A 19413-nucleotide genomic window follows, 5' to 3' on the forward strand; every position below is an offset into this window, starting at 1 on the left:
CAGCGGTCCCCAACCTTTTTGGCGCCAGGGACTCGAATTGTGGAAGACAAATTTTCCACAGATGGAGAGGGCAAAGGGAATGGTTTCGGGGTGAAACTGTCCCACTTCAAATCACCAGGCTTAGATTCTCAAAAGCAGCGTGCAACCCAGATCCCAGATCCCTCACCTGCGCAGTTCACAGCAGGGTTTGTGCTCCCATGAGAATCTAAAGCCACCGCTGGTCTCACAGGAGGCAGAGCTCAGGCAGTTACGCTTCTTTTCTTTACCGCTGCTCACCTGCTGTGTGGCCGGTTCCGTTGCAAACCTGTGCCCTGGAGAACATGTCTTTCAGCATCTCTTCAACATGTGGTACTGGAATTAAGAGCCTGGCACCACAGGAGGGCATCCACACACCCACACTGTGAGGGTGTTCATGGCCCAATTATTCACCCTCCCTTGTATGCACACCCTCAGCCAAATAACTTTGCAGTGTCCTTCCACATAACATCAGGGCATAATTCTTCAGTCTTGGGCTGAGCCACGTGGCTTGTTTGGCCAATGGGATGTTAGCTGATGTAAAGCAAGCTGCTAGGAAGGTATCGTTTAGTCCTAGTTGAGTGGGGGAGAGATAAAAATTAGGTTGAGGACTGCCTATAATCCAGTGCTTTGGGAGGCTGAGGGAGGAGGATTGCTTGAGGCCAAGAGGTGGAGACCAGCCTGGGTAACATAGTGGGACCCATCTCTATAAAAAATGAGCCAGGTGTGGTCATGCATGGCTATAGTTCTAGCTGCTCAGGAGGCTGACGTGGGAAGATCACTTGGTCCTCACTTGAGATTGCATTGTATCTCTCATCAATAAAACCAAATGCTGGGGCCGGGCACCGTGGCTCACGCCTGTAATGCCAGCACTTTGGGAGGCCAAGGCGGAAGGATCACTTGAGCCCAGGAGTTGGAAACCATCCTGGCCAACATGGTGAAACCTCATCTGTACTAAAAATACAAAACTTAGCTGGGTGTGGTGGCACATGCCTGTAGTCCCAGCTATTTGGGAGGCTAAGGCTGGAGAGTAGTTTCACCTCAGGAGGCAGAGGCAGCAGTGAGCTGGCATCTAGCCACGGCACTCCAACCTGGGCGACACAGCTAGACTCCCTCTCAAAAAAATAAAAAAGAAAAATGGGCCGGGCGCGGTGGCTCACGCCTGTAATCCCAGCACTTTGGGAGGCCAAGATGGGCGGATCACAAGGTCAGGAGATCAAGACCATCCTGGGTAACACGGTGAAACCCCGTCTCTACTAAAAATACAAAAAAAATTAGCCAGGAGTGGTGGTGGGCCTGTAATCCCAGCTACTCGGGAGGCTGAGGCAGGAGAATGGTGTAAACCTGGGAGGTGGAGCTTGCAGTGAGCCCAGATCGCGTCACTGCACTCCATCCTGGGCGACAGGGTGAGACTCCATCTCAAAAAAATAAATGTGTAGATAGATAGATAATAAAATAAAAAATTAAAAATAAAACAAAGTGAAACAAAAAACCTTGCTATTTTTTGTTGTTGTTGTTTTGAGATGGAGTCTCAGTCTGTCGCCCTGGCTGGAATTCAGTGGTACGATCTCGGCTCACTGCAACCTCAGCCTCCTGGTTTCAAACGATTCTCCTGCTGCAGCCTCCCCAGTAGCTGGGACTACAGGTGTGTGCCACAATGCCCTGCTAATTGTTTTTGGATTTTCAGTAGAGATGGGGTTTCACCATGTTGGCCAGGATGGTCTTGATCTCTTGACCTCAGTTGATCCATCTGCCTTGGCCTCCCAAAGTGCTGAGATTACAGGTGTGAGCCACCACTCTTGGCCTGTTATGTTTTACGTAGACTTCAATAACTGCTGCTTTATCTTACTTCAATTTTATCTTGAAAGTTTAAAATATATTTTTTAAAAAGGGGGTTTGAGGTTTATATCTTTATCAGAAGGGGCCTATATATATATATATATATTTTTTTTTTTTTTTTTTTTGAGACAGAGTCTCACTCTGTTGCCTAGGCTGGAGTGCAGTGGCGCGATCTCCACTCACTGCAACCTCTACCTTCCGCGTTCACATCATTCTCCTGCCTCAGCCTCCCGAGTGGCTGGGACTACAGGCGCCCGCCACTACACCCGGCTAATTTTTTGTATTTTTAGTAGAGACGGGGTTTCACCCTGTTAGCCAGGATGGTCTAGATCTCTTGACCTTGTCACCTGCCCGCCTCAACCTCCCAAAGTGCTGGGATTACAGGCATGAGCCACAGCGCCCGGCCCAAAGGGGCCTATATTTTTAACAGTTGAAAAGACTACTTTAAGGCCGGGCGCGGTGGCTCAAGCCTGTAATCCTAGCACTTTGGGAGGCCGAGACGGGCGGATCACGAGGTCAGGAGATCGAGACCATCCTGGCTAACATGGTGAAACGCCGTCTCTACTAAAACATACAAAAAACTAGCCGGGCGAGGTGGCGGGCGCCTGTAGTCCCAGCTACGAGGGAGGCTGAGCCAGGAGAATGGCATGAACCTGGGAGGCGGAGCTTGCAGTGAGCTGAGATCCGGCCACTGCACTCTAGCCTGGGTGACAAAGCAAGACTCCGTCTCAAAAAAAAAAAAAAAAAAAAAAAAAAAAAAGACTACTTTAGTAACATAGTAAGTATCCTGAGATAGGTTTCAGTAGTTTTGAGTTAGTATGTATTGTTGTTACCTGAAAGGGGTCCAGATCCAGACCCCAAGAGAGGGTTCTCGGATCTCAAACAAGAAAGAATTCAGGGCAAGTCCGCAGTGCAGAGTGAAAGCAAGTTTGAGAAAGTAAAGGAATAAAACAATGGCTACTCCATAGGCAGAGCAGCCATGAGGGCTGCTGGTTGCCCATTTTTATGGTTATTTTTTGATGATATGCTAAACAAGGTGTGGATTATTCATGCTCCCCCTTTTTAGACCATATAGGGTAACTTTCTGACGTTGCCATGGCATGTCAGAACTGTCACGGTGCTGGTGGGAGTGTAGCAGTGAGGACGACCACAGGTCACTCTCATGGCCATTTTGGTTTTGGTGGGTTTTGGCCGGCTCCTTTACTGCAACCTGTTTTAATCAGCAAGGTGTTTATGACCTGTATTTTGTGCTGACCTCCTATCTAATGCTGTGACTTAGAATGCCTTAACCACCTGGGAATGCAGCCCAGTAGGTGTCAGCCTCATTTTACCCAGCTCCTGTTTAAGATGGAGTTGTTCTGGTTCACACGAAGCCTCTGACATTAGGGGCTGTTAATGATATCTGAGAAAGAACAAAGACATCGGGAATGTGATCCACACACTTCAGACAGCCTCCTCACTGCATGAAAATGGAGCCAAACAAGCAAAGATCTGGTGTGACCTCAGCTTTGCTCCTGGAATCACCCTCTGCCCAGTTCACACATTCCTGGCATGTCTTTCATTCTCTTGGGGAAGAGAGCAAGTGGAGTTGCCAGGTTACTGTTGATGAAGGGCAATTTTTAGAAGCAGAAAGTCAGCATCCTGTGCTGGATGATTCATCTTGCCCTCTGGGGCATGCTCTGGATGTTAAACAGTAACTATTTGTTGGTGATTAATCTGTTGGATTTTGCTCAACCCCTAATTCGAGTGTCCATGATGGATAGATCACTTTTTTCTTTACACTACCTGTCAAGTATAAAATAGATGGATAACATTTCCCTTCCAAATGATTCAGAGAAATATGTTACAATTATTTGGTATTAAACTAAAAACAAAACGAACGCTTACTGAATTAGGTGAAAGTAGAGCTGAACTTTCAGCTTTCTAGATCAACCATTACACTATGGAATTTGCCGCTAAACTCCGAAAGTTTTGGAATATGAGAAACGGGACTCAGAAATGTGAGTCCCATTTTTCAGCCTTTTCCTTCTTCTGCTCAGCAGACACTGAGATATAATCCACAGGCAGTACAGACTCATTCTTCCAAAGGATTATGTAACCTTGTACAAGCCTCAACTTTTCTCATTTATAAAATGGGAAAAATATCTTCCTTACCCAATTGTTGAGTGAACTGTGAAACATCCGTATGTATTATTGTGTATCAGTACATATATGCTATTTTTGTAGTAAGCCTCCAGAAAATGGAGGCTATATACTGTTTCATTTCTTAAAAGGATACTTTCACTTGGTTCAAAGTTCAAAAGATACAAAGAGTTTATGTTGTATTTCTTGAAATCTTTTCACTTCTGTTCCCAGCCACATAATTTCCCTCCATGATCCATTAGTTTCTTTTGCATCTTGCCAGATATTTTATGTAAGTCTAAAAGTAAACACGTGTATTTTCCTCAGTTTAACAATTTTACATAAAATCACACTATTGCTTGTTTTGCCTTTTAAAATAAAAATACATTTTTGAAATTGTTCGTATCAGCACACAAAGAGTTTCCTTTGTTTTTAAACAATTGTGCCTTAATTTAGGCATAGCTGTGCATTTCTGTGTGTCTTTCACAGAGAAAAGCTATTCAGCTTAGTTATCGGTCATTATGCAGTCGTGTTCTAACTTAATTACCAATTCTAACCCTTAACCACTGGATATTCATTCATCCATTCAACAAATATTTATCGAGCCCCTACCGCGAGTCAGGCGGTGCCTGGGAATCTGTATTCACAAGAACAAACCGCAGCTCCCCAGTCCACATCTAGCGGGTAGGAAGCTGGGCACCCCCTCCGGCCGGTCCCTCTTCTGCCGCCTGCAAGCCCCACCCGGGCCGCGGTCGGCGCCCGCCAGGCGGGGCTGGGAGAGGACGCCGGGGCTCCGCGCGTCCCGGCGCGAGTACGAGGACGCGGCCGGGGCAGGTGGGGGCAGAGCAGAGTGGGGCGCCGCTCCGACCCCCGGAGCAGCCGCTCGGCAGGGCGGGGTCGCCGGGCTGGGGGGGATCCCCGAGGCGACTTGGCGGCATCAGTCCAGAGAGCGGACACTCGCCCGGCTCTTGTGGCCTCCGCGCCGCCAGCGGCCCGCGGGGACTTCGGAGGCCACTTCCTGGACTCTCCCCTTTGCACAGACGGGGAAGCGGAGGCCCACTATCGGCCGGGGGAAGTCGGGGCGGTGCTGACAGGGCTGGTTCACAGCGCGTGCAACAGCTGAGCGGACGGAACTCGATTAAGAAACCAGGCACGCCGGGTGCCCACCAGCACCTCCGGCAGCAGAGACTCCAGCGGCCCGGCGGGTGGTGGGACCCAAGGCGGGGCGGGACGCGCGGCGGGGCCCCAGCCCTTTAAATGCCCTGCGCGCGGGAACCGCGGCCCAACAACCAACGGCGGGCGGGGCCGAGCGGGGCGCGCGCCTCCACCGCCCAACGATCGCCCCGGCCCCGCCCCGCCGCTGTCCAATCAGCCGCCCGCCTGCCGCCCTCCCCGCCGCCCAGTCGCCCTGGCCCGGACCAACCACACGGAGGGACGGCGGGGCGGGGCGGCAGGCGGGTGTGTCCGGGCGAGTGCCGGCGCCGCGCGCTCCGCTGGAGTTTCGAACGCTGTTGGCCCTCGAGACAGAAAAAAATACAAGAGCGGCGGCCAATGGCGAAGTGGGAAGGACCCGCGCGCAGACCCGGCCCCGCCCCGGCCGGCTGGAAAGAAGGCCCGGCCCGGCCATTGGCTCCCGCCGCCTGTCACTCGCCGGTGCGGCCAGCGGGCAGCGGCCTCGCGGCGACTGGTTCCGCCCAGGCGCGAAATGTAACGCGGGAAAAGCCGGGGCAGGCACCGCGGCGGCAGGTTGTTATTTTTGGGGGCTCAGCGCTGCGCGTCCTGCTTTCCTGTCACCGCGAGGGCCGGGCCGCCCGCCGCTTCAGCCTGCGCCGCGGAGTACAAAGAGCGGAGGGCGCGCTCGCCTGGGGCTGGGGTCCAGCCCTGCCCGCCGGTGCCGGCCGCTCCCCTCGGTAGGTGGCTGCTGCGCAGGATTCCGGGAAACGTCCGTCTGCCATGAGCCGGCAGGACTGAGCCGGCGACTCGGAGCAGAGCGAGCGGGGGCAGAGCGGTGCTCAGGGGTGCGGCCCGGGGCCGCCGGAGCTGCGGGTCGGGCCGGGCGATGATCCGGGGCGTGGAGGCGCCCATGGCGGAGAACCCGCCGCCGCCGCCGCCCGTCATCTTCTGCCACGACTCCCCGAAGCGGGTGCTGGTGTCGGTCATCAGGACGACCCCGATCAAGCCTACGTGCGGCGGTGGAGGGGAGCCGGAGCCGCCGCCGCCGCTCATCCCCACCAGCCCCGGCTTCAGCGACTTCATGGTGTACCCGTGGCGCTGGGGCGAGAACGCACACAACGTGACGCTCAGCCCCGGGGCCGCGGGGGCCGCCGCCTCTGCCGCCCTGCCTGCCGCCGCAGCCGCCGAGCACTCGGGGCTTCGTGGCCGGGGCGCGCCCCCGCCCGCCGCCTCGGCCTCCGCCGCCGCCTCGGGAGGTGAGGACGAGGAGGAAGCGAGCAGCCCCGACAGCGGCCACCTCAAGGTGAGCGGCGCGGGCGGGCGGGACGCGGGGCAGCCGGGGCCCGTTAACGGCGCGGCGGGCGGGGCGGAGTTGAAAACGCGAGGTCGGTCTGGCCGCGGCGGGGGCTGCGGCTGACAGGATGCTGACGTCACTGCCGCGCGCCAAAAACCGGCCCCGGCCGGGCGGGGGCCTGTCACGTGACAGGCGGGAGCGGCGCGGGAGACAGTCCTTGCGGCAGGTGCAGTGTGGGCGGGAGCGCGGCCCGGGTCGCTGGGGAGGCCGGGTCAACGGCCACTGCCATCCTCCTGGCGGGCTGCCGAGTCCCTGGTTCCGAGAGGAAAGGAGGGGGGATGAGGGCCTTGAGTTCCACCGAGTGCGAGAGGGAAGGGAGCGCACAGTGTCTGCTCCATTACTGCAGATCGCCCTGGCCCTGTTAAAAGATGCCCTGCAGAGACAGCCGAAGAGCAAGAAATGACTTCTGGGCGTGTTCTGCGGCTGAAGTTGTGCCTTCACTGCCTTTCATTTATCCAGCATACTACTTGCTAGGTGTTGAGAGCACATGGTGGAATGAGACGCTAAAATTTGCTTGCAGTCTCCGACTGCTTAAAGCTGGGAAGGTTGTGACCACGGGTTCAAACCTACATTTTACAGATCAGGCAGCTGAGGCTTAGAGTGATTAGTGAGGCGACCTCCCAGCGATCGCACAGCTCAGTAGTGGGAGAGCGGGGACTAGGTCGAGGTTTCGTGGCTCTTAGTCCTGCATGTGTTTGGGTGTCTTTCTGCTGACTTATACTGAACTCTGTAGACTGTAAGCTCCAGGAGAGCCAGGAGTATTTCTATCTGGAAGACTATATGAGTTTAATACCTTACATTCTGTAAATGCTCAATAAAGGTGCTCAAAATATATTCGTGTAATGAATAAATGGTGCTAACAGAAGGGTAATATCCAGGTTCCATTTGTTACGTGGCTGTATAAGATAAAGCAATTTGCAAGAGATATAATGAGTAAATCACACAGTGGATAAGCATCTGTACCAGCACATAATGTATAAGTTGAAATGAGTTTGATCATTTTACATGCAGTCACAAGGATGTTGAAACTACATTGTTTGGGTTTTGAGGAAATTGATACATTTTATATGGCATTATTATGAAGTAACTATAAAGTTATAAAACTATAGGTTTTTATACACTTCAACTCTTGAAACTACACCTCAGTAAACATTTGAAAGAACAGAACCTGGGCTGGGCGCGGTGGCTCACGCCTCTAATCCCAGCACTTTGGGAGGCCGAGGCGGGCGGATCACAATGTCAGGAGATCGAGACCATCCTGGCTAACATGGTGAAACCCTGTTTCTACAAAAAAATTAGCTGGGCGTGGTGGTGGGCGCCTGTAGTCCCAGCTACTCAGGAGGCTGAGGCAGGAGAATGGCGTGAACCCGGGAGGCGGAGCTTGCAGGGAGCTGAGATCAGGCCACTGCACTCCAGCCTGTGCAGCAGAGCCAGACTCCGTCTCAAAAAACAAAAAACAACAAAAAAAACAGAGCCTGGTGAGGTGGCTTGTGCCTGTAATCCCTTCGGGAGGCTGAGGGTGGGGAATCACTTGAGGCCAGGAGTTCAAGACCAGCCTGGGCAACATAGTGAGACCTCATCTGGTGGCCTGCCCCTATAGTCTCAGCTACATGGGAGGCTGAGGCAGGAGGATCACTGGAGGCCAGGAGTTTGAGGCTACAGTGAGACATGATAGCACCACTGCGCTTAAGCCTGAGTGACAAAGACCTCAACTCTTTAAAAAATATTGAAGAAACTTGCTGGGTGCGGTGGCTCACGCCTGTAATCCCAGCACTTGGGAGGCTGAGGCGGGTGCATCACCTGAGATCAGGAGTTCGAAACAGCCTGACCAACATGGTGAAACCCTGTCTCTACTGAAAATACAAAAATTAGCTGGACGTGGTGGCGGGCGCCCAGAATCCCAGCTACTCAGGAGGCTGAGGCAGAATTGCTAGCACTCGGGAGGCGGCGGTTGCAGTGAGCCGAGATCGCGTCATTGCACTCCAGCCTGGGGGACAGAGGGAGACTCAGCCTCAAAAAAAAAAAAAAAGAAAAAGAAAAAAAAATTGAAGAAACTAACGATAGAAGTGTTGATAATATTGCTGAGTATTACTGAAGGCTGCAGTTACTGTTGGGCTGCCTCTAGGTAGCCCTTAGTGAGATGTAAGATGAATGGGTGTCTGCGGGTGCGGTGTCTCACGCCTGTAATCCCAGCACTTTGGGAGGCTGAGGCGGGCGGATCACAAGGTCGGGAGATCGAGAACATCCTGGCTAACATGGTGAAACCCCGTCTCCACTAAAAATACAGGGAAAAAAAAAAATTGGCCGGACTTGTTGGCTGGCGCATGCAGTCCCAGCTACTTGCGAGGCTGAGGCCGGAGAATGGCGTGAACCCGGGAGGCGGAGCTTGCAGTGAGCCGAGATCGCGCCACTGCACTGCAGTCTGGGCCGCAGAGCGAGAGACTCTGTCTCATTAAAAAAAAAAAAAAAAAAGATGGATGGGTATCGTAGATATTTTTGTGTTAACGATTTATAAGTTTTAGTCTTTTTTAAGAAACGCTATATTAGATTATGTAGTTGAACAATATGAAGGCATACATTCATAAATTCTTGTGTAAGATTTTGCCTTTATGGTTTTATTCTTACGGATTAGTCTAGTTCTGGATCACCCAAGAAGATTGTTATATAGATGAAATCTATAGGTACGTTGTTTTTGGCCTAAAACAGACTTATCCTTACCCAGACATTTTATAAAAGTTGCTAACAGTGGCCGGGCGCGGAGGCTCACGCCTGTAAACCCAGCACTTTGGGAGGCCAAGGCTGGCGGGTCACGAGGTCAAGAGATCGAGACCATCCTGGCCAACATGGTGAAACCCTGTCTCTACCAAAAATACAAAAATTAGCTGGGTGTGGTGGCACACGCCTCTGTAGTCCCAGCTACTCGGGAGACTGAGGCAGGAGAATCGCTTGAACCCTGGAGGCAGAGGTTGCAGTGAGCTGAGATCATGCCACTGCACTCCAGCCTGGCCACAGTGAGACTCTGTCTCAAAAAAAAAAAAATTGCTAACAAGATGCATGGGTTTGAATTGTATTTCCATGCTGTACACCTCTTTTCCGAGGTAAAGTATACCAACAGTTGTAAAAAACATGTAAAAGTGAAAAGGCTGTTTTATATTTCTACTTTTTTCCTTTCTCATGTAGTTTTTCCTGTTGTAACTTTCATAAATTATTTGGTAAATTGATTTGAATATGTCTTTCTATTGATGAAGCAATCCACATGCAGCTCCAAAAATTCATTTATTTAGCATTCCCACCATAAGAGAGAAGGGTCTGGAATATACCTTTATTTAAGAAAGTTGCTAGAGTAAGCTTTGTGGGGGCAAGAAAGAAAAAGAAAAAAATAAGGAAGTTGCCTAGTTTGATTTGTGGTCAATACACTCAACTACAAAGATAGGGAGTCCCAGCCCGTTTTACTGCTTTGCTTCTTTAAAGTACTTGTAGTTCTTTATCTCCACGTGCAATCGGTGAATTGTGCTGAGTCTGCTCATTTTTGGGGAAGACAGGAGACAAGTTTGTAATGTAGCCAGTGCCAATAACGTGCTCCCAATATGCCACATAGAGGCACTAACAGCTGTGGGATTGAGAATCACATTTGCGTTCATTTACTGTCTATTCATTGCCACTGCTCCCAGGGGAGGTGTTAGCGTCTGAGTCCTGCACACCCTGTGTCAGCTTTCTCTTGCTCTTTTGTTTGTTCCTGCCCAACACTGTCTTCCTCGCCTGTGGGAACACCTACCAGCTTATTTTGGCTGCTCATCACACAATTGCTTAGCACTGTTGGCATATAATTATATATTGTCTTCTTCTGGATTGTAGAATTCTGAGAGGGAAGAAAGCAGGTCTAACTGCCTTCGGCCACGGGTTGTTCCAAGGCTCCCCACCTTGTCACTGTGCCCTCTACTCAGACTGCATTTGAAGTTACTTCTTCACTGGGGCTGGTGGGATCTGGCTTCTCAGATACTATACACCCTGCAGGAGCTACTGGCTGCCTATGCTGCTTCCCCTTTCTGTGTCACCTGAACACTTCAAAACCTAGACTGTACATACTGTTTCGAATAGCTGATTTTTAAATACTTTATACATAATATATAAATTCATACTATTTATGAATAGTAATGTTTGAGCACTGTGTTAAACCTAACGTCATGTTAACATAGTAGGCACTATTTATTGCCTGGCACAGAGTAAGCATTTCATAATGTTAGCAGCAAACTGCTGGGCTCTGTTGAGCATTTTGAATTTTTTAATTCATTTTATCCTGTTTACCTGATGAGGAATGAGAAATAAGAGTCCCCAAGACAAAGTCTAGTTAAGATCATATGGTAAGGTGGCAGAACTGATTGGAACCTTTCAGTAGTCCCCGTTCTTAGTCCCTATACTATACTGCTCCTGGGACTATCACATGTAAATGGACTTCAGGGGTTTATTTTTGTTTTTTAAATATTAAGCTGATATAAGTAGACATAAGAAATGCATACTATTGGCTGGACATGCTGGCTCATGCCTGTAATCTTAGCACTTTGAGAGGCCAAGGTGGATGGATCACTTGAGGCCAGGAGTTTGAGAGACCAGCCTGGCCAACATGGTGAAACCCTGTCTCTACTACAAATACAAAAAAATTAGCCGGGCATGGTGGTGCACGCCTATAGTCCCGGCTACTCAGGAGGCTGAGGCATGAGAATCACATGAACCCAGGAGGTGGAAGTTGCAATGAGCTGAGATTGTGCCACTGCACTCCAGCCTGGGCGACTAAGCGAGATCCTGTCTCCAAAAAAAAAAAAAAAAAAAAGAGAGAAAAGAAATACATACTATGTGTAGCTTATCTATATCTCTTTTTTTTTTTTTTTTTTTTTTTTTTTTTTTTTGAGACTGAGTCTGGCTCTGTCACCCAGGCTGGAGTGCAGTGGCCGGATCTCAGCTCACTGCAAGCTCCGCCTCCCGGGTTCACACCATTCTCCTGCCTCAGCCTCCCGAGTAGCTGGGACTACAGGCGCCGCCACCTCGCCCGGCTAGTTTTTTTTTTTTGTATTTTTTAGTAGAGACGGGGTTTCACCATGTTCACCAGGATGGTCTCGATCTCCTGACCTCGTGATCCACCCGTCTCGGCCTCCCAAAGTGCTGGGATTACAGGCTTGAGCCACCGCGCCCGGCCCGCTTATCTATATCTCAATTGAGATGCTTTATAAGAGTCCACTCAATTCAATAAACTGGAATTAAAACTTGAGAAGTTGTGAAGATGAGTCAGGATGGGAAGTAGGGTTAGGAAGCATGTATGCAAGTCATGGGAAGTTTGTATCTAAATCTGAATGTGAAAAGGTTCACACACCTCCGTCTGAGACCTATTTTTGTTTTCCTTCTAGGTTGTGCTTGTGCCCTTTATTTGAATTCTACTTACAAAAATGTGTCAAGGACTTTTAGGTTTTTTAGTTGTCACATAACTAAGCACTTTCAAAATCACTAATCTACCTTCTAGAGGTATGGAGATTGTTTTTAAAATTGTATTTACTAAGGTGTGCAAAAGTTTTTGGCAATTTAATAATTTTGTGTTGCGAATCGTCAACAGACTTGACAAGATCTGTTCTTAGCCTAGAGGTGCACTTGGCTGCTGAGTGTAATACTCTTAATTGTCCGAAGATGCCTAGAAACAAGGTTTTCTCATTGATAAGGCCAAAAGGAAGAGGGTCCTCTTTAAATAACATTGCTTATTTTAGTATATATTGTTAAAAGATGGTCTTTATTCATTTATTTAGGGCATTATATGATTATTTGTTTCGTCTTAGTTTTTGAGCTAAAAGAATGCACTTAATTAGCTGGGGGTGGTGGCGCATGCCTGTAGTCCCAGCTACTTGGGAGGCTGAGGCAGGAGAATCGCATGAACCCGGGAGGCGGAGGTTGCAGTGAGCTGAGATCACACCACTGCACTCTAGCCTGGGCGACAGAGCAAGATTCCATCTCAAAAAACAAAACCAAAACAAAAAACCTCAAAGAATGCACTTAGTGAACCCTTCCCTGTATATGGCCAGTATGTTGTATTATGCTGTATATTTCAGCACTCACTCCATTTTTCTCATTTGGAAAATATAAATGTGTTGCTGGTGGCAGAAACAGTCTCTTAGAGTTGCTGGGAGGCAGCCATATGGTTCACGTTTTTTTTTTTTTTTTTTTTTTTTGAGATGGGGTCTTGATGTGTCACCCAGGCTGGAGTGCAGTGGTGTAAATCTCTGTTCACTGCAACCTCCGCCTCCTGGGTTCAAACGATTCTCAAGTCTCAGCCTTTTGAGTAACTAGGACTACAGGTGTGCATCACCATGCCCGGATACTTTTTATGTTTTTAGTAGAGATGGGGTTTCACCATGTTGGCCAGGCTGGTTTCGAACTCCTGACCTCAGGTGATCTGCCCGCTTCGGCCTCCCAAAGTGCTGGGATTACAGGCATGAGCCACTGCGCCCGGCCAGTTTTTGGATTTTTAGTAGAGACAGGGTTTCACCACATTGGCCAGGATAGTCTCGAACTCCTGGCCTCACGTGATCTGCCTGCCTCGGCTTCCCAAAGTGCTGGGATACAGGTGTGAGCTACCACGCCTGGCCCACATAGTTAACTTTTAATGTTTCCCCACTGTTAGACATGCTTATTAATAGTAATGGTTAGTCTTAAATTTTTAATGTTAACTAACCAGTTATTTCAAATTGCAAGAGTCAGCAGTATGTTCTTGCATATTTATTTGTTTACTTATTTTTTATGTTTTGGAGACAAAGTTTCTGTCACCCAGGCTGAGCACAGTAGCACTGTTAGGGCTCACGGCAGCCTTGAACCTCCCACTTTCAAGTGATCCTCCCACCTCAACCTCAAGCAAGAGTAGCTGGGACTTCAGGTGTGTAACACACCTGGCCTTTTTTTTTTTTGTAGACGGGGGTCTTGCTATGTTGTCCAGGCTGATCTCAAACTCTTGGACTCAAGCAATCCTCCTGCCTCAAATTACCAAGCGTTGGGATTACAGGCATGAGCCACTGTGCCCAGCCTTTCTTACATATTTAAAAATACTAGGAAAGGGATCCTTTTATGGCAGAAGACTTGTATCACTAAGGTTTTTTTTTTTTTTTTTTTTGAGAGAAGGTCTCATTCTGTCGCCCAGGCTGGAGTACAGTGGCACAATCATGGCTCACTGCAGCCTTGGCCTGCCAGGTTCAAGTCATCCTCCTGAGTATGGGACCACAGGTGTATGCCACCACACCTGGCAAGTTTTTTTTGTAGAGATGGAGTCACACTATGTTGTCCAGGCTGGTCTTGAATTCTGAGTTCCAGTGATCCTCTTGCCTTGGCCTCTTAAAAGTGTTGGGATTACAGGCGTGAGCCACTGTGGCCAGCCACTACGGTTTTTTTGTTTTGTTTTAAGACGGAGACTTGCACTGTCGCCCGGCTGAAGTGCAGTGGCGCGATCTCGGCTTACTGCAACCTCTGTCTCCCGGGTTCAAGCAATTCTTCTGCCTCAGCCTCCCGAGTAGCTGGGACTACAGGCGTGTGCCACCACGCCCCGCTAAATTTTTTGTATTCTTAGTAGATACGGGGTTTCACCATGTGGGCCAGGGTGGTCTCGATCTCTTGACCTTGTGATCCGCCCGCCTTGGCCTCCCCAAGTGTTGGGATTACAGGCATAAACCACTGTGCCTGGCCTGTGGGTGTTTTTTTGTTTTGTTTTATTTTGTTTTTGAGACGGAGTCTCGCTCTGTCACCCAGGCTGGGGTGCAGTGGTGATCTTAGTTCACTGCAAGCTCCGCCTCTTGGGTTCACGCCATTCTCCTGCCTCAGCCTCCGGAGTAGCTGGGACTACAGGTGCCTGCCGCCATGCCTGGCTAATTTTTTGTATTTTTTAGTAGAGACTGGGTTTCACCGTGTTAGCCAGGATGGTCTCGATCTTCTGACCTCGTGATCTGCCCAACTCAGCCTCCCAAAGTGCTGGGATCACAGGCGTGACCCACTGCACCCGGCCAGGCCTATGGTTTTTAATTGACCTGATTTCATGTTCTATTTCTTTCTTAACAGAATCAGCTGCTATTTTTATTGATCACAGATGCTATATTCTTTTATATTTATTTTGTACTTATTAAAACACTTATTCATGATATGACCATAACCAGCAATAATCCATGAAATTATTGTGGCTTAATAAATGATGGCAATAAACATTTCACTCCTGTGTAGCTCCTTCTGTCTGACTCTGGGTTAATAATTTTAGCAAGCAAGACTTGAGCTAAATGTGGCTACTGAGGATCACAGCCCAGGAGTGAAGATGGAAGAATTTGTTGATCACCAATAACGGCCACGAGTTGGTTTGTTAATTTGTACTTTAATGATAAGTCATGGTCCATTTAGGATCTTGCTAATTCCTGCTTCATTATACATGGGAATTTCTTGAGGAATTAAGTAAGGTTGATGAGCTTTTTGTTTCATCAACAGATATTTGTTACTAACACACTAAGTCAGTTAGCTTAGGCTAAAAAGCAGGCTGCAGAATGCAACTTCAAGATGGCAATCTCAGCCTCAGCATGGCTCATGTTATATGTCCGGGGAGGGTTGGCCACTGGTGTGCTCCACATTCCGTTCATTCTAGGATCCTGAAGGAATCTCTCCAAGCTGGGACAGATGGGTCTCAAAGCAGAGAGAAAACAGAGATGGTAGAGCCACATGTTGTGTTAGTCCATTTTACATCGCTATAAAAGAATACCTGAAGCTGGGTGATTTATGAGAAAAATAGGTTTATTTGGCTTATAGTTCTGCAGGCTGTGCCAGAAGCTTGGCACCAGAATCTGCTTCTGGCGAGGGGACCTCAGGGAGCTTCAAATCATGGCAGAAGGTGAAGGGGAGCAGGTTTCACATGGTGAGAGGGGGAACAAGAGGGAGGGGAAGAAGTGCCAGGCTCTTTTTAACAGTCAGATCTCATGGTAAGAATATGAGCGAGGACAGCATCTGGTTGTTCATGAGGGATCTGTCCTTATGACCCACACACTTCCCACTAGGCTCCGCCTCCAATACCGGGGATCAAATTTCAATATGAGATTTGGAGGGAACAAACATCCAAACTACACACGCTATTTTCGCCTTTTATTGGCCAAAGCAAGTCATGGCTAAGTTGGACTCTGGACCCACAGTGAAAGGGGCAGGGAATGTTTTTGCAATAATATCTGCCACAGTGCCTTCTCACACATTTTAAAAATTGTGGCAAAAACCCTGTAATATTTACTACCTTAACCATTTTTAAGTATACAGTACAGTATAGTAGTGTTAACGATATGTAAACGGTTGTGCAGCAAGTCCCTAGAATTGACTCATCTTAAACAAACTCTATACTCACTGAACTTGCCTTTCCCCCTCCCTACTCCCTGGCAACCACCACTCTTCTATGAGTTTGATGACCTCAGATGCCTCATATAGGTGAAATTATGCAGCATTTACCTTTTTGTCACTGGCTTGTTTTACTTAGCATAGTTTCCTAAAAGTTCATCCATGTTATGGCATATGGCAGGATTTCCATCTTTCTCAAGGCTGAGTAATACTCCATTGTTACTAACACACTGAGTCAGTTAGCTTAGGCTAAACTGTATATAGCACTATTGATCCATTCATCAGTAGGTGGACATTTGGGTTACTGTTGATTGTGAATAATGCTGCAATGAACACAGATGTCCAAATATCTCTTTGAGATCCTGTTTTCATTTCTTTTGGATATGTAGCCTTCCCATATCCCAATAATTAATTAATTAATTAAAAAATTCGCATATCCCAATAAATAATTAATTTTTAAAAAATTCTGTTTTTAAAAAATTATTTATTTATCTATTTATTTATTTAATAATAGAGATGGGGTCTTGCTGTGTTGCCCAGGTTGGTCTCTAACTTCCGGCCTCAAGCGACCCTGTCACCTCAGACGCCCAGAGTGCTGGGATTACAGATGTGAGCCACTGTGCCTGACCCCCACGTTCTGAATCATTAAAAATTAACTGGAATGGCTAATGAGAATTTATACTACCAACATAAAACACATTTCTTCAGTTATTAATAATTTTTAGGTGTTCCTGTTGAGTATACTGCCTGTATGACTGAAGGAAAAATAGGTGGAGACTTCATTAAATCTTTTGAAAACTTTCTGTAGACTTTTAGAATACAAGTAGTAAGTGTACAACTAATTTGAATATTCATGGTATAAGACTGAAATCAGGTCATTAAGTTGTGCTGAATATAGATTTTAATATCTAAGGATTTTCTTAAAACATGATTTATCCTAGAAGATAACTCATCCATGTAGGGATCGATCTTTTCTTTCAATGTGAAAATTTGATTGAAGGGAATTTTGCTGTAGCTTATTACTATCCTTCAAGGTTTCAGGCTGATGTTTAAGCTTTTGGAAGGCTTTGAGTTTTGATATTGAAAGCCCTAAAAGCATCTTCATTTTAGATGTAGTTGTATGTGATCTTTTTATTATTTTTTTTCATGTAACTTGTATGTGTGAAAGTTCACTTAACTGGGAAACAAAGTTTCTTTCAAGTAAATGTTTATTTTATATTAGTTTTAGCTGTATAGAAAAGCTGTGAAGATAGCACGGAGAGTTCCCATAAACTGCACACCCAGCTTTCCCGTTAACATCTTACACTAGTGTGGTACATTTGTTAAAAATTAATGAACCAATATTGATGCACTAGTATTAACTGAAGCCCATAGCATATTCAGATTTCCTTAGGTTTTTAATCAACGTGAAATTACATAACATTAATCATTTTAAAGTGTACAATCTAGTGACATTTAGTACATTCACAGTGTTGTACAAGTTCCAAAACATTTTTATCACCTCTAAAGAAAACTTGATCTATTAGGCCATGACTCCTTGTTCCCAACGACATGCAGACCTTGGAAACCAACAACCTACTTTCTGTCTCTGTGGATTTACCTATTCTGGATATTTCATTAAATGAAATCATATAATATGTTGTCTTTTGTGTTTGGCTTCTTTTTTTAGCATACTGTTTTTTAGGTTCATCCACTTTGTAGCACACATTATTTTCATGGCTGAATAATTTCATTATATGTATATATACATATTCCATTGTGTATGTGTGTGTATATATATATGATATTGATACAAAACTATCAAACTTTTCCACAGTGGCTGAGCCATTTTACATTCTCATCAGTAGTATATGATGGTTCCAATTTCTCTACATGTTTTAGAAAAAGCTATTTCCTACTTATTTTCCCTTTTTCTCCCAGTATAGTATAACCTAGTTGGTGCGAAGTAGTATCTCATTGTGATTTCAATTAGCATTTTCCTAAATGATGAATAATTTTGAGTTTTTTTTTTTTTTTTTTTTTTTTTTGGAGACAGTTTTTGCTCAGTTGTCCAGGTTGGAGTGCAGTGGTGCGATCTTGGCTCACTGCAACCTCCGGGGTTCAAGTGATTCTCCCTCCTCAGCTTCCCGAGTAGCTGGGATTACAGGCACTCACCATCATGCCCAACTAATTTTTGTATTTTTAATAGAGACGGGGTTTCACCATGTTGGCAGGCTGGTCTTGAACTCCTGACCTCAGGTGATCTACCCACCTTGGCCTCCCAACGTGCCGGGATTACAGGTGTGAGCCACTGCGCCTGGCTGATTTTGAGCATCTTTTTATGTATTTGCTGGCCATATAACTGCATTTGTTGGCCATATAACTGCTTTGGAGAAATGTCTCTTCAAGTCATTTGCCTATTTTTTAATTGAGTTTTTTGTGTTTTTTGTTGTTGTTGAGTTCTAAGAGGTCTTTTTATATCCTTGATACTAGGCCTTTATCAGATGTATGGTTTGCAAATAAATATCTCCCATTCTGTATGTTGGCCTTTCATTTTCTTCATAATGTCCTTTGATGTACAATAGTTTTACATTTTGATTCAGTCCAATTTATTTTGTTGCTCAGCTCTTGGTACCATATCTAAGAATCCATTAAAAAATATAAAGTCATGAAGATTCATCTCTATGTTTTCTTTTAAGAACATTACAATCTTTTTTGTTTTTGTTTTTGTTTTTTTTTTGAGACAGGGTCTCACTCTGTTGCCCAGGCTGGAATGCAGTGGCGTGATCTTGGCCCCCTGCAACCTCTGCCTCCTAAGTAGCTGGGACTCCAGGCACGCGCCACCCTGCTCAGCTGACTTTTTGTGTTTTTGGTAGAGATGAGATTTCACCATGTTGCCCAGGCTGGTCTCCAACTTTGGTGCTGAAACAATCCACCCGCCTCGGCCTCCCGAAGTGCTGGGATTACAGGTGTGGGCTCCCATGTCCAGCTAAGAGCTCTCGAGTTCCAGTTCTTCCGTTTAGCTCTGTGGTACATTCTGGGTTAGTTTTTGTATATAGTGTAAGGTCAGGGTCTAACTTTATCCTTTGGTATATGGAAATCCAGTCACCCCAGAGCCATTTGGTAAAGAGGCTGTTCTTTCTCCGTGAACGTTCTTGGGTCCTTTGTTGAAAATCAATTGGCCTTTCATGTATAGGCTGGTTTCTGTACTCTAAATTTTATTTCATTGGTCTATATGTCTTTCCTTATGCCATTACCACACTGTCTTAATTGCCAGTGCTTAGTACGTTTTGAAATTGGGAAGTATGAGTCCTCCTGTTTTGATCTCTTTTTCAAGATTGTTTTAGCTATTTGGAGCCTCTTATTAAAATTCCATATGAACTTGAGGATCGCCTTTTCCATTTCTGCAAAAAAACAAAAAACAAACACAAAAAAACCCCTGGAATTTTAATAGAGATTGCATTGTGGCTGTAAGATTGCTTTGGATAGCATTGCTGTCTTATCAATTTTAAGTCATCTAATTCCTGAATGGTATCCTAGTAAGTTTGGTATGT

At 46.8% G+C, this 19413-nt stretch overlaps 1 protein-coding gene across 1 annotated transcript in view; it reads left to right on the plus strand.

The window, feature by feature from the left end:
- The first annotated feature begins 5691 nt into the window (after window positions 1–5691).
- The window catches only part of ZNF367 (zinc finger protein 367), a 31055-nt gene continuing 17333 nt past the window's right edge, over window positions 5692–19413 (plus strand). Inside the window, exon 1 of the mRNA XM_050761806.1 lies at window positions 5692–6451. Within this exon, the coding sequence (XP_050617763.1) occupies window positions 6035–6451 (417 nt within the window). The 5' untranslated portion in view covers window positions 5692–6034. The remainder of the gene's footprint in view (window positions 6452–19413) is intronic.

This window comes from Macaca thibetana, chromosome 15 (genome assembly GCF_024542745.1).
Source record: "Macaca thibetana thibetana isolate TM-01 chromosome 15, ASM2454274v1, whole genome shotgun sequence".
NCBI classification, from domain to species: domain Eukaryota; kingdom Metazoa; phylum Chordata; class Mammalia; order Primates; family Cercopithecidae; genus Macaca; species Macaca thibetana.